The 14279-nt window shown below is 38.2% G+C and overlaps 2 protein-coding genes across 2 annotated transcripts in view; one reads left to right on the top strand and one right to left on the bottom strand.

The window, feature by feature from the left end:
- The window catches only part of CCDC59 (coiled-coil domain containing 59), a 7109-nt gene extending 6325 nt beyond the window's left edge, over window positions 1-784 (bottom strand). Inside the window, exon 1 of the mRNA XM_012735143.1 lies at window positions 545-784. Coding sequence (XP_012590597.1) covers window positions 545-736 — 192 coding nt within the window. The 5' untranslated portion in view covers window positions 737-784. The remainder of the gene's footprint in view (window positions 1-544) is intronic.
- A 133-nt stretch (window positions 785-917) lies between these two features.
- The window catches only part of METTL25 (methyltransferase like 25), a 73987-nt gene continuing 60625 nt past the window's right edge, over window positions 918-14279 (top strand). Inside the window, exon 1 of the mRNA XM_004675844.1 lies at window positions 918-1205. Within this exon, the coding sequence (XP_004675901.1) occupies window positions 953-1205 (253 nt within the window). The 5' untranslated portion in view covers window positions 918-952. The remainder of the gene's footprint in view (window positions 1206-14279) is intronic.

Raw genomic sequence — 14279 nt, 5'->3', positions numbered from 1 at the left:
TGCTCTAGCTTCTTAGTGCTGTGCTTTAACACGTTGTGCCACCATGGAGGGCCCTCATACATTCTTTTACTTAAGAGGGTCCTACTCTATACAATGATTTTGGAAAAATGATTCAACACAAAAGAGAGAATAAAGTGTTTACCTTTCTGAACTTAAAAAGAGTTTTACATTCCTCTTACAGAACGCAAGGCACAAGGACAAACATACAACGCTAAGGAAAAGACGTTCAGTTAGAGCAGACTGGAATGCTCTGGAGTATTTGTAATCAGCCAAGGTTTGGCCCTTTCAATCTTTCAAGTAATACACGCACAAATTCAAATACTTAGTATATACACAGACGGACCCGTAGATGGTCTCTGCTACATTTTCAAGGAAGAAAAATACAGAGAAAAGTGATTCTGAACAGATTGTCAAGGACTAAAAGTTACCAACACTAAGAAACCCACGGCTTCTAGGAATGCCTTCCTCTGCTCTAAATAGGGAAGAATCTCATTCATAAATCTTTTTTCGGAGCTTCAATGGATCATGTATCCCACGAATTTACAAGCCTGAGCACTCGTAAAAGCCTTCCTTTACACATACCCTCGCGAATGCTCCCCACGAAAGCCTGCGCATGGTTAGGTCGCCACGTCCTCTGTTTTACTTTTGTATTCCTGGATCCGACATGAGAATCTTCTCCGCTAGTACCAAAAGTCCCCGTCCGCCTCCACCGTGCTGCCGGTCTCGCAGGCGCCATGCCATACCTTCCCCGGCGCGAGAAAGCCACAAAGGACGCCGTCAAAATACGTCATCAAGCCCAAGCAATCACTCACCCAACTAGCGTGCAGATCTGGGCTCTACTTATCCGGCCTGTGCTATCGATCTGGATTCTACTTATCCGGCCTGGGCTCTTTCCACCCCCCCTTTCTTGGGGCCACATTTGCGCCACCTACAGCCTTGGAGGGTGAGCGTTATGGCGGCCTCTTGCCCGCTCCCTGTGACCCAGGACCTATCCACGTTGTATGCCAAGTTACAGGGGCTGGTGCGGTTCCTAAGGGAGGCCCTGTTCATTTCCAATGCACATACGGTAGACTTCTACACCGAGTCCGTGTGGGAGCAAATGATCAACTTGCCGCCGGAGATCGTACTGGCGGTGCTGAGGCGGTCGGCGGCGGAGGCGGGGCCGTCGGAAGTGCGCCCCCTGGTGGAAGGCGAGAGGGGTTCAGGTAAATGGCCGGTGGGCGGGGCAGGCGGGAAGGCGGAACGAAGGTCTCGCAGGCGAAGCGCGCCCTCTTGAGGAACCGAGGGGGACCAGGTGAGCTGCTGCGGCGGCCAGAGGCGGGGCCAGTAGATTCGTCCTAGGGCGGGACGCCTCCATCTTTGATCTCTGGGTGCTTGTGTATGCCCACATTTTCAAAGAGTAAGAAACAAGGCCGGGGAATGAATGAATTCATTCATTCACCTAGTAATTATACACACACACACACACACACGAGTATATGTAATATGATAATATTGTATATATTTATACTTCATATAAATATATTTTATATTATATTTTAATATATCTCATAAATTTGTATATGATATATAAATATATATATGGAAACGGGGGCCGTGTTTTCCTAGTGGTAGTACGTTCCATATCAATATATAGAAGATAAGTCAGCACATAACGAAATAACTAAGGATAATTTCAAAGGATGACCTTAGCCAAGAAGAAAATAAAAAGCCCATGTGTGATGTCTGTTTTGAGGAGCTGTTTTAACATAGGCAGCCACGAGCCTGAGAAGGCCCCAGCCGGCTGGGATTTGGGGAGCTGTGAACCTCCAAGAGCCTAAGGGGTTCAGGGGAAAAGCTCTAGTGAGTCAAGGCGGGTGCTGGGCAGCCGGGCAGTCGGGGGTTGGCCGGAATGGTGCACAGCACCTGTGGTGGAGTTTCCTGGCCCTGGAGGGGTTCGCAGGCATTGGAACCATTCTGTGGAGTGACCTACAAACGAAAAATAATCTTACATTGGAAAAGGTGACTCTGCAAGTTACTTGACTAGATTAGAGGGGCAAAAGCTGATTGACTAGTTAGAAGACAGTTTCTGTAATACAGGAAAGAAACGACTATGTTGTGGACTAGGGTGTTGGTAGTGAAGAGCTGAAATCTATTGTATTAGCTCATTTGAAAATAGTGTCACTGTATCTACTATGTGCGGTGCATTTTTTTTCCCAGTTTTTTTGTTTGATCTCTTAAGAAACATAGTTCTATTAAAGTTTATTTTGGACATAGAACGATGTGGGGCTTCAGCAAGCTCCTGGACCTTCTGCTTTCTCCCATGCTTTTCCAGCCTTGCCCTTGCTAGTGAGCTTTATTCATTGAGCATTCTCTGAATGCAAAGCACCACAGAGGGGCCGCCTATAAAAGAGCTTAATAAATATCACTTTCTTTAAAGTCACTATTGTTAAAAAGTAAGGCAGCCCTTTATTCATGCTTATAATATCTAGCACTTAGGATAATGTGGCAACCTAATGAAAGAGCAGAGACAGTGTCTGTCCTGGGTACTGATCTACTCCCAGCCCCTACTTGGTATGCATTGAATGCAGTGAAGATTCATTGAGTGAATACATGAATGAATGAACAAACAAATGATTAACTCATGATAGTTTCCAAAAAGAAGGGAGGAAACTACCTTTATGTAGGAAGCTCAAGAAGTTCTCATAGCGTTTGTCTGGACTAAAAACAGTGGAAGAATTAGATTGTCTCACATGTCCTAATCATAATAATGGGTTATTTGCTATTATTTACCCTACAGTACACTGTGTTCTCTTGCATATTTTCTCCTTTAATCTTTATACCATCATTGTAAGTTGGGTTCTGTTTTCCTTTAGTTGTGAAATTTCAGCCTTAGGAGTTCGTTTGCCAACAGGCTATAGTGGAGATTCAACCATGAGTCATTTGATTCCAGAGTCTCAGGTCTTCACCACCATGATTAAATCTGAATTATCAGTAATTAGTTACAACAGTCATTTATTATCCAAATCAATGTTTTTATGGCCTCACTATAGTTTTGTTTTTTCTTGTTTCCCCTTTAAAAAGGAAAGAATTGTCCATTCACTGCTGAATCCCCAATACCTAGAATGTCTGGTCATGGTGGGTTTCTAAGAAATGTTTGGCAAGTAAATAAGTGAAGAATAAAATATTATTTGTTCTCTTAGGATAGGAGTAAAATGCTAGTGTCTTTTAGGAAAACTTTACAACAATTATGCGTTTATCTAGACTAGTTTTTCCATCTCTGAATACTCTGGCCCTTCAAATTTCTTCTACAAAATATTCAGTTGTACAAATGGTCAGCTGCATCCAGCATTAACAGCGAGTTTTTGTAATTTATACTTGCAACAAATAGTAATTTTCATTTATAAAATGTTATGTAATGATGGGCATTTTTCCCATTACCAGATGAAGTCTGTTAGAGAAGAACATTAGAATCCTTTGACCACACTTGTATGTTATAGAGAATTGTCAGCTATTATTTACAGTATAGTTTAGCAGTTAAATTTTTAAACTCTTGAGTCACCTAGGGATCAAATTCCAGTTCTGCCGCTTACTAACCATGCCTGTGACCTTGTGGAAGTTCATTCATACAGCAGACATTTAGTGAAGGTCTTCTGTTTGCTAGCACTTTTCAAGACCTAGAAGTAGCAGTGAATAAAACAAAATTATTTCTCTTCATCTTGCTTTCATTTTAAAGGAAAGAGGTAGACAATGAAATAGCAAAGTGCTACAGAGGAAAAATCAAGTAGAAAAGGAAAATAGGAGAAAACACTGTTTTCAGTTTTAAATAGATTGTTCCAGCAAGACCTCATGGAGATGACTCTGGAAGAAAAATCTAAATAGGGAGAAAAATGAATCACGAAGCTGTCTGGAGGGGGATAGTAAGAATAGGGAGCCTCAATGCCCGGAGGTGGAAGCGTGTATGATGTAATTAAAGAGCAAGAAATGAGAACAAATTTCCCACCAGGGACTTACAAGAAGTGTGCTTTTCTGTAGGTTCTGTTTGAACAGCTACAAATAAACAATTCCCAGTGCTGCACCAAATTATTGCTCAGTGTGTGAAGTACACTCACAGATGTTTGGCACAATCGTTTGGTGTTTATGAGACCAAATTGCTTCTGAAAAATCCTTAGTGTAACCATTTGAGTAGATTTCTCCTGCCAGCTGGTCCTCAGGCCTGGTCAGACCTGCTAGTTTCTTCACTGTTCATCTCTAAAGAAAAGAAAAAAAAAAAAACTTAATCCAAAATAAGAGGAAAACATTGGAAATAAATATACTTAAAAGGTATAATATGGACCCTGTGGAGTGAATTGTGCCTTCTCCCCAAATTCACATGTTGAAACGCTGACTCAACAGTGTGACTGATTTGGAGGAAAGACCTTTAAGAAGGTAATTGATGTTCACTGAGGCCCTGAGGTTTAGCCCTTATCCAGTGCAGAGGAGATGTCCTGAGGATGCACACAGAGCAAACCTCTGTAGGCTCAGAGAAAGCAACATCTGCAAGCCAAGAAGAGAGGCTTCACTAGGATCCACATCTGCCAGCACCTGTCTTGAACTGGGTTTTCCAGCCTGTGATGTTTTCCTGGGTAGCCCCCAGCATGACTGACTGGACTTAGACAGATAGATAATCTGGGTTCAAGTGCTGGTTCCACCACTTTTTTGTTTTCTTAACTTGGACTTCAAGTCTTGGCACCTCAATTCCTTATCTGCAAAGGGTGGTTATGATAGTATCTACTTGATGGGTAGTATCAGGTACTACATAAATTAATACCTAGAAAGGGTTAAGAGTCATGCCTAACAAATTAATAGCATTTAACTTATTCCTTGACTAAAGTTTATTAACCACTTTCTACCTGCTATTGTTCCAGGCCCTACACTTTAGAGATTGAATACACTAACTTCTGCCCATATGGAACTTCGGTTTTATTTTGAGTAGTGGAGATGTAATGAACTAAATGAGGTCTCTACACACATACATCATGTGGCAATAAATGCAGTTAAGAAAGGCAGGTCAGGAAAAGGGAAGTGAAAAATGATGGTGTGGCAGAAGATTTTCAATAGGATGATGGAGGAGCCTCTAACAAAACTTGAACAGAGACTTGAAGAAAGACAGGGAGCCGGCTGGGTGTGTTGGGAACAGAGCAGAGTGGTGCAGGTAAGAACGATAAGAGATAATAAGAGGTTGGAGTGGTGATCTGGAGCAAGTTGAGGTAGACCTGATGGTCTAACTAAAGGCTTGATTTTTTTGCTCTGAGTTAATTGGAAAGCTCTTTGAGGGTTTTGTGTGGGAATGAGATGCGTGACCTGTGTTTTGCCTTTGTGAGAAGAGGAGGCTCTCTGAAGGTAAGAGCAGAAACTAGGTCATAAGAGCAGAGATGAGCTAGGAGGTTATTTAAATAGTCCAGGGAGATTTCACATAGTGGCAGTAAAGAAGAGATATCAGATGAACACTGGCCTTATTACTAAAGAAACTGCCAGGTGATTCTGGAAGATGATCAGAGGAAGGCAGAAACATGCAATGGGTTTGCTGATGAAGGATTGTTAGCTGATCTGGTTAGAACTGGGACTTAAGGCTTTCTGGTTGAAGAGCCCCAAGCTCCTTTAGATCTGGGGATAGAAAACTATATGCTTATCCCCTTAGATCTGGGAATAGAAAATTATATGCTTGTGGTGATGACAGAGGTCAGAGATCAAAGCAGAAGGAAATTGAAAGAACATTCTGAAAACAGGAGAGCTACGGAAGGGCTGATGATTTGAGAATAAACTCGGTCTAGGGCTTTGAGAAACTCAGAGCCCAACAAAAACACTGACAAAACTAATGAATCTTTGAAGACGGATCTGGGAAGTGGTGGAGATTTGCTGTACCTTTGGCAGTATATTCCCAAGAACACACATAGCTTGGGTGGCAAAAATCACAAGCCTGACTGAATTTGTGTGTCAAAGGACAGAATTGAAATAGGCAGAACATTTGGAAGATTAGATGGGAGAGCTTGGAAACAAGAGTGACCATGTAATGGTGAGTCCCCTAATCTTCGTAGGTCTACTGAAATCTTTGCCTGCTAAGCTCAGGGAACAAGCTGGTTAATCAGAACTGAGTAGACAGCAGCTGCTCCACACTGAGGGGAGATATCATAGCTCAAGTCCACGCAAATTAACTTACTAGGATAATGACAATAGAATCATTTGAAAAACAAAATAGATTCAATACAACAGATTGTATACTTTTGCTGTTAGCCGAAATCTTCTAGATGTGCAAAGAAGCAGTGAGGTATGATTTGAATTCAGGAAACTGACTCCAGGTAAACCCTGATGTTAGATTTGAGTAGCTGTTTTCAACAAATTAAAGGAAAGTGTGATCTGGGGGAAGAATGAATTAATAAAGGTGTGTTCTGATTGAGCTCAGCTGTTCGACTTAAGTGACTAAAAACATGTTAAAAGAACTACAAAAATACTCTCAAAGTAAAATATTAGTGAAATTACAACCTGCGGTATGCTATTTTTAACTGGAAAAAATGCACATTCGTTGACACACAGTGATATGTTATTAATAATAATAATAATACACAGTACCATCTTGCTGTGTAGCAAGTGATAAGACTGCACTATCTCACACAATTTCTGTGGGCCCGGAATTCAGAAGCCTTTGAACGGGGTGCATCTGTTTGGGGGTTTCATAATTTCACAATTCAGATGTCAGCCGGGCTGCAGCTGCTGAAGGTTTGATTGAGGCTGGAGGTCACTGTGATGGCTCTGGCACAGGTGGCTACTCCGTGCTGCCTGCTGGCGTGAGGCCTGAGTTTCTCACCATGGGGCTCTCTCCATGGGGCTGCTTCCATGGTGGCTTTTGTGTTTGCACAGTGTTGTTGTTTTTGTCTGTGCTCAGACTTGTCGTGCAGTTGTCAGGGCCACAGACACTGTCTGGTAATTGGCGCACTGTGAAAATTTTCATCTAGAGTAGAAAAGACTGGCCTGTGTGCTAGTGCCAGGCTGGCTCGGAGTATGCAGCTGCCTGTCACAGCCAACTGTTGGTTTTTCTCTCCTCCAAAATGTAATATTACCTTTCTTGCAAAGTTGTAGTAAGGGCTAAAGATGATGTATAGGTAGAATCTGGCATAGAACTGGGACTATAACTTGAGGTCAGTAGATCGTGGCTGGTAAATGGTGACGGTGGCAGTAGTTATTATTACAGTGATGATGGTGTAATTAGGTCTTTTCTTGGAAAAAACAAATTGCCATAATGTGCGTGGAAATGTATGTGCCCTGGTAGCAACCTGTATTCTCTGCCATATAAACAGGTCATACTGTTGTTTATTGACTTGTCTGCATCTGTATCTAGATTGTAAGCTCTCTAAAAACAAAGGTACTGGACTTGCCATTTTCACTGTTGTATACTCAGCACCCTGGATGTTTTCTGGGATATACATGAACAAAGTAAATTCTAAAAGAGTGAATGAAGTGCAGCATTGATTCACTAAGAGAGGTGTTGTCGGTATAGCCTTTGAAACTTGGTACTTAAGTCGACATCTGCTATCTCTGGTGTGGTATTTGCATATATTATATAGTATCTTTATGTATTATTTAAGCCAGCTGATAGCTTTTGTCATTTGACTCATCAAAGAGTACAGCCATTTTTTCCCATGTCAAAATGTCATACTTCATTCAGAATGTTGCCTATTACAGTAAGACACTCTGAATTTGAAGATTAAAAATCTAGATAGATGTCACTTCAGGTTAAAATTTCTGAAAGTCATGTTTATATGTAGGTGAGATTAAGCAGGAAAAAAGCTACAAAAGCTGGCTTCTGAATGTTTTACTGATAGGACAAACATGTCTCCCGTATCTCAGAGAGTAAACTTTTGTTAGACCTTCAAGGGAACTAGACTGTGTCCTTAGGACGTATTGACATTTATAAACCTGTAATAATTGTAATGATGATTCTCAAGTGAGTCATCTCTTGGCTTTCAGAAGTTAGTCATCATATAATATAGAAAACTTTTCAAAAAAAGCTAACAGGGAAGATACATTCTGAGGATGACCAAAATATTTTATGAAACAGAAATAGATCTACACTCAACCAGACACCCAGCCTGATTAAAACTAACTATATCTGACTTTATTTGTTCTAATGGTAATTCTAAAAGTAGGAGACTGTACAATATTAAACATGCGATATGGATTATTAGTATAAACATAGCCCTCAATGTAAATTAATGAGAATTTTTAAGTTCCTGTGACTGCAGAGCGGTCTTTAGCAACTGCCAAAACCAAGGGTGTCTCAGACTGCGAGCCTGCAGGGCCGCTCTGGATGCTTGGAGCCTTTTGAGACCATATGCTGCTTCTCCTTTTCTTCTTATTGTGAATCAAACAAGTTTTACCAGGTTGGACGCTGAATAAATGTTTAGAACTGGTTGCTTTTGGTGAGCATCTGTGTCACTAATTTACCATCATTTTAATTGAACAACATAGAAAATGTGCCTATGAAAGATTATTATTTTGGTGAGTTTTGAAATTATTTTTATTGTATATTAACGGATTAACTTTCTTCTTGGCTTTTTAAGCAGTTTTGGTTGGTGGAGGTGATGGTGGTGATTTGTATTCATTGAAATTGTGCTCCCATATAATTTGAAACATGTGAAGCTAGAAAAGAGTGTTGGAAATAGAAAGTGAGACCAACACAGAAATAATTTGTGCCATCTGTTTTATTTATTCACTTTCCTTATGTTTTGTCCTGAAATCTGTTTTCCCCTTTTCAAGGAGTAATTTTTATTTGTTTAAATATCCATTTTATGTTATTCATTTGAATTATGTCAAATCATTCCAAGAATAGAGCTGCAAAACTATCATTAATGCTAACGTAAAAATGGAATGGAAAAATGGAGTATTCCTTTCTTTCCATTTGATAGCCTGAGTATTAAATTAGTGCAAACTTTCTAAAGTAAGTGATAGAGGAAAATCCTGTGTTCTGTTTACTTAGCAAGTGAATACAACTGAACTCAGTTAAGAGATATTAGAATAGACACATCTATTTTCTATTAACGTTAAGATGTAAGTAATGGAGTTTAGAATAAAAATAGCAGATAAAATTAAATTCCATTTAATGAATACAATGAAAAAGTATCGTGGTGAGAGAGAGGTCTGACTTAATTGTATGCTTTCAAAATCCATTTTAGTAATTTACTTTAGCTTACACTTATTTAAATTTCTTGGGACATGAAAGTATTTTTCTTTTCCTTGCCTTGTCTCAATAACAAAACAAGTTGGAGAGTCTTATTTACTCTTGAAAGCTTGGAAATCTAGGCCAAAGAAAGTATATAGAAAAGAAATTATTGACCTTCTCAATAAGAGATGAATGGCAGCTTTAGTTGCTAAGATAGTAGCATTGCCAGGGCGCTGTGGGAGGAGAGATCCTGTGGTAGTATTCAGAAATGACAATTGATTTGTAAACTGGATGTCTGGAAGGAAACTGCTTTGATTTCAAAGCACTTCCTGCACTAAAGTTAAATTCATTTTAAAATTTCTTAAAAGTTTTTACAATTATGATATCCATTTTTTTTTTCAAATTTATAGGTTGGAATTTATATTTTTGTTTTGCTAACAAAATAACATTTGATTTTAAAGTTTAAATGCATGTTTTTAGAAAAGATTTACAGATGATCTGTTCTTAAATGCTACTTTTAAATGGAGTTGGAAGTTGTTGAACTAATAGCAATATACTATCTCTAGCTTGGTTATTTTATTAAAAATGGAGATTTCGGATAATAGGAAATTAAAACATTTTAGTAAGCAAGTATGAAACTCTACATGTTATCGTTAAGACATAGTGAAGATTATACTAAATTTCATAACATGTACAGAGAGAACTAACATTTTACTACAGATTCTCTGCTGTGCTTAAAACCTAGTTCTTGGCTGGTGCTCAGTACTTAGCCACGGAGTCTTCAATCAGTAGTTCCTGCTTTCATCCCACCTACAATGTCGTGCCCAGTGTTGTCCATTGAACTTTCATGTTCTGTCTTAAGTTGCTCTCACCTATCCCTACAGTACCTTCATCCTAGTGATGCAGGTCTGAGTCCCAACTTTCAGCATGCCTACTGTCCTTTCTGCCAGCAGGCTCTCATTTAGAAACTGAGTTTCTATTAATTGGTTTTTGTTTCTTTAATAGTCTGTTCTATGTTCTGGGCCTGAATCTTTGAGAATTTTCCACCCTGGGTTCCAACAAAGTTCCAAATATTAGGATAATCAGTTACTTATTGACCTTCATGGTTTAGGAGTTGCCTGGTATGTTCTAGTCCCTGTGTTATGCTGCTGCTGCTGACAAGAGTACATGTGTGTGAATGCATGTGTATGCATATATGTGTGTATGTGTATAAGAACATATGTGTATACATGTGTATTCCTTATAGTAACCTTTTAAGATAGCTTTTCCTCTCCTATTTTATAGACCAAATACTCAAGTTGTAGACCCGATACTTGATTGCTCATGTCTACCGAGTAGACAACCTGAGAACCAGAATTCAAATCTAGTCATTACTCAATAATTTTTTGAGTACCTACTAAGTGTCAAGCATTATTTCTATGTTCTGAGGATAAAACAGTGAATGAAAAATGCGCCCCCTTACTTCATCAGATGTTGATAAGAGCTATAAAAAATTAAATAGTTGAATGGGTTGCTGTTTTAAATAGGATTGGGAGAGACATTTTCATGGAAATGGTGACATATAAGCAAAAACCTGAAGGAAGTGAGAGAACAAGCCAGGCCATGGAAATATCTGAGAGTAGATAAGTCTTGAAGAAAAATGAAGTGCAAAGGCCCTGCAAAAGCTCATTCTTTGTGGCATCTCAGAAGAATTATGAGAATTGCGGAGTCTCCTTGCATACATGCTGAACATTTGCTGCCACATGCTTGTAAATGATAAGACATTGTGCCCCATAGGCGAGTCAGTCACAAGTTGTAATAAAGTAGCTTTATTTAGGTCAGTTATTACCTTGCACATGGCAGACATTTCTGAATTGTTTGTTTTTAATCAAATGTGTTTTTTATTTACCAAATCACTTTCTAAATTGTTGTTTCCTTGTGTGATATCATGATATTATAGTATGAAAAGGGCCTGGGAGAATTAAAATAGCGTGATTAGGTTTTTCTATTTTTCTACTTAATTTCATTTTTTTAAAATGGCTTAGATATGAAAATGCTTTTGAAATGATTACATGAATTTTATGCATTCGGTGTTATGTTAATATTAGCACAATATAGACATGCCTGTCAATTATTTGCTAATTATCTTATTCCTATGGGGATAGGTTACATGTGGAAATAATGTATTATTTTCATTTCACATGCAACCATAAATTATGCTCCAGTAACTGAGGTAAAAAGTTTCTATCATAATTGGATGATGTAAATTGATTTATTTTAAAAAGCTATCATATATATTCTATTTTCTTAAGTAGATTATAAGATCATGGATACACTCAAATTCACATACAATTTAACATGTTTATCTTTAATTTTCATAATTTCGCAAAAGTGACTTTCACTTTTGGTTGAACTCTACTAAGTATGTAGAATAGAAAGAAGTCTAAAGTGGAAAGGGTGAAAGGCAAGCTTTAAATTGTGCATTGAGTGTAAATAAATTTTTATTTTACAAAGCAAGTTCAATTCACTTAACATTTATTGAGCATTTTGCTTTTTGAAGTTTTACTGATAAGGAAAAAAAAAACACCTATGAAACCACTAATTGCATAACCATTCTTTGTGAAAGTTAATAGAATTTGAGCCCTAGCAGTGATAGTGCAAAGGGTGGATCCCCACATGTTAGACTTATTCTCATAGCATTGATTTGTGGCTGGATGTATGGATTGAGGGCACAAGGAACAATTAAGATAATGTGAAGGGTGTTAACTTCAGCACTGGGTAAGTGATGATACTATTAAACAAGATAGGTAATAGAAGGAGGGAAAGATTTGGGGAGGATGAAAATGCTCAGTTCACCTGAGAACCTTTTGAATTAGAGACCCCTCTTGGATATTCATGTGGAAATGAATGCAAAACATTTTTATGTCAATGTGAGAATTGTTATTAAGCAAGTACTGCTTGATTTATCCTTGAAAGTCTGGGCCATGGTACAAGTTTTAAGTTGTTTCCAAATCCCTGTAACAGCTATAACTCAAATTTTTGCACATAATTGCATTTTCTTTTTATTATGACTGTCTCTTGTCTCACCTTGTGACTATTACATTAGGGCTGAGATGAGATTTTATGCTCCTCTAACAGGGTCATCTGTGCTTTTGAAGTCCTTCTAGTGGCCCCAGTGATCACCACTGCCACAGACTCTTAGCAGAATTTCTTTCTCCCTGTGTGGCTGGTGATGCTACAATAGTAAGTGTATTAAGGAACTGTTTTCTTTTTTTCATTCATTCATTCATTCATTCATTCATTCATTCATTCATTCATTCATACTTTCATTCATCAGTGCCTGCTATATGCAAGATATTATTTTTCTGGTATGAAGCAATACAGTTGATTTGAATACAGACATACCCCATTTTATTGTGCTTCACTTTATTTTGCTTTAAAGATACTGTATTTTTCATCTGTTGAAAGTTTATGGCAACCCTACATTGAACTAATCTACTGGCATCATTTTAGCATCTGTTCACTTCATGTTTCTGTGTCACCTTTTGAAATATTGAAAATTTTTGCTGTTATTATACTTGTTAATGTGATATGTGATCAGTGATCTTTTGATGTTATTATTGTAATTGTTTGGGCTTGCAGGATCTGCCCCATATAAGAGACCTGGGCAGTATGGAAGTCTGTGTTCTGATTGCCCCACCTACAACCAGTCTCTCTCTTGTGTTTTCCTATCCCCTGTGACACAACTATATTGAAATTACGCCAGTTACTAACTCTTCAGTGGTCTCTAGGTATTCAAGTGAAAGGGAGAGTCTCACATATTTCACTTTAAATCAAAAACTAAAAATAATTATACTTAATGAAGAAAGCAAGTTGAAAGCCAAGACAGACCAAAAAGTGGGTCTCCAGTGTCCAACAGTTAGTCAAGTTATAAATGCAAAGGAAAATATTTTGAATGAAATTAAAAAAGCGATTCCTATAAATATACAAATAATAAGAAAGTAAAACACTCGTTGCTAATACAGAGAAAGTCTGAGTGGTCTAGATAGAAAATCAGCCTAACCACAACCTTGCCTTGAGCCAAAGCAGCTCTCTCTTTAATTCTGTGAGGTCTGAAGTTGGTGAGGAAACTGCAGAAGAAAAGTGTGAAGCCAGCAGAAGTTGGTTCATGAGGTTTAGGGTTTAAATTTAAAAGTGTGATGTGACACAGTTAGTGCTGATGTAGCAGCTGCAAGTTACTCAGAAAATATAGCTAAAATCATTGCTGGAGGTGGCTACAAAAACCAACATATTTTCAGTATATTTTTAATTGATATGCATATTATTTTATAAGTGGTGCTATTGCACACTTAACAGACTATAATATAGTGTAAACACAGCTTTTATATGTCCTGGGATACCAAACATTTGTGACATGCTTTATTGGTCTGTTTGCTTTATTGAGGTTATCGGAAACCAAACCTGCAATATCTCTGAGAGGTGATTGTAACATAACAAAATCTCAGAGAAACTTTTATTTCCTTTTCAGACACTTCTCAGTTGTTTTATGTGTAAACATTACCTTTTTTAGTTTCTTAACACCTTAAAAATCTCTTCTGGTAAGAGGAAAGTATTGAGGGGAATAAAAGGAAGTGAAAAATTAAGAAGATAAACAAAGAGAATGAACTGTTTTAAGATGGTACCCTGTATTGATTTCTGCCAGAGGGAATTCTTGCCAGACCTGATTCTGACAGACCTGCCTAGAGCTTTTTTAACTGCTGCCTTGCCTGATTTCACCAGTTGTTCACTGAATTCACTGCAGCAGCTTGCTGATTTAATGTGGGAATTAAGAACACTGCCTTTGTGCACATGCCTTGCCACTTAGTGTCTGTGTAAACTTGGCTAAATTGCAGCCTCTAGATCTAAGTCTGTTTCTTCCTCTGTAAATGAGATTAAGAACACAGTGTAACTACATTATAAGACTGTTCCATTAAATATAAATTTTAGCACAGTGTAGTGTATGTGCAGTAAATGTCAGCAATAATATCGATGAGTTCCTCTGACTCCTAATAATGTTCTTTCTTAAAGTGCTAGATAAAATTCAAATAAGATGACGTTTATTTTTATTTATTAAATGTAAACCTTT

Source organism: Condylura cristata, unplaced genomic scaffold (assembly GCF_000260355.1).
Source record: "Condylura cristata isolate star-nosed mole 26May11 unplaced genomic scaffold, ConCri1.0 scaffold00004, whole genome shotgun sequence".
In the NCBI taxonomy this organism is placed as follows: Eukaryota; Metazoa; Chordata; class Mammalia; order Eulipotyphla; family Talpidae; genus Condylura; species Condylura cristata.
Note: the sequence above shows the minus strand (reverse complement) of the source record. Positions and strands in the feature narration are given on the sequence as shown.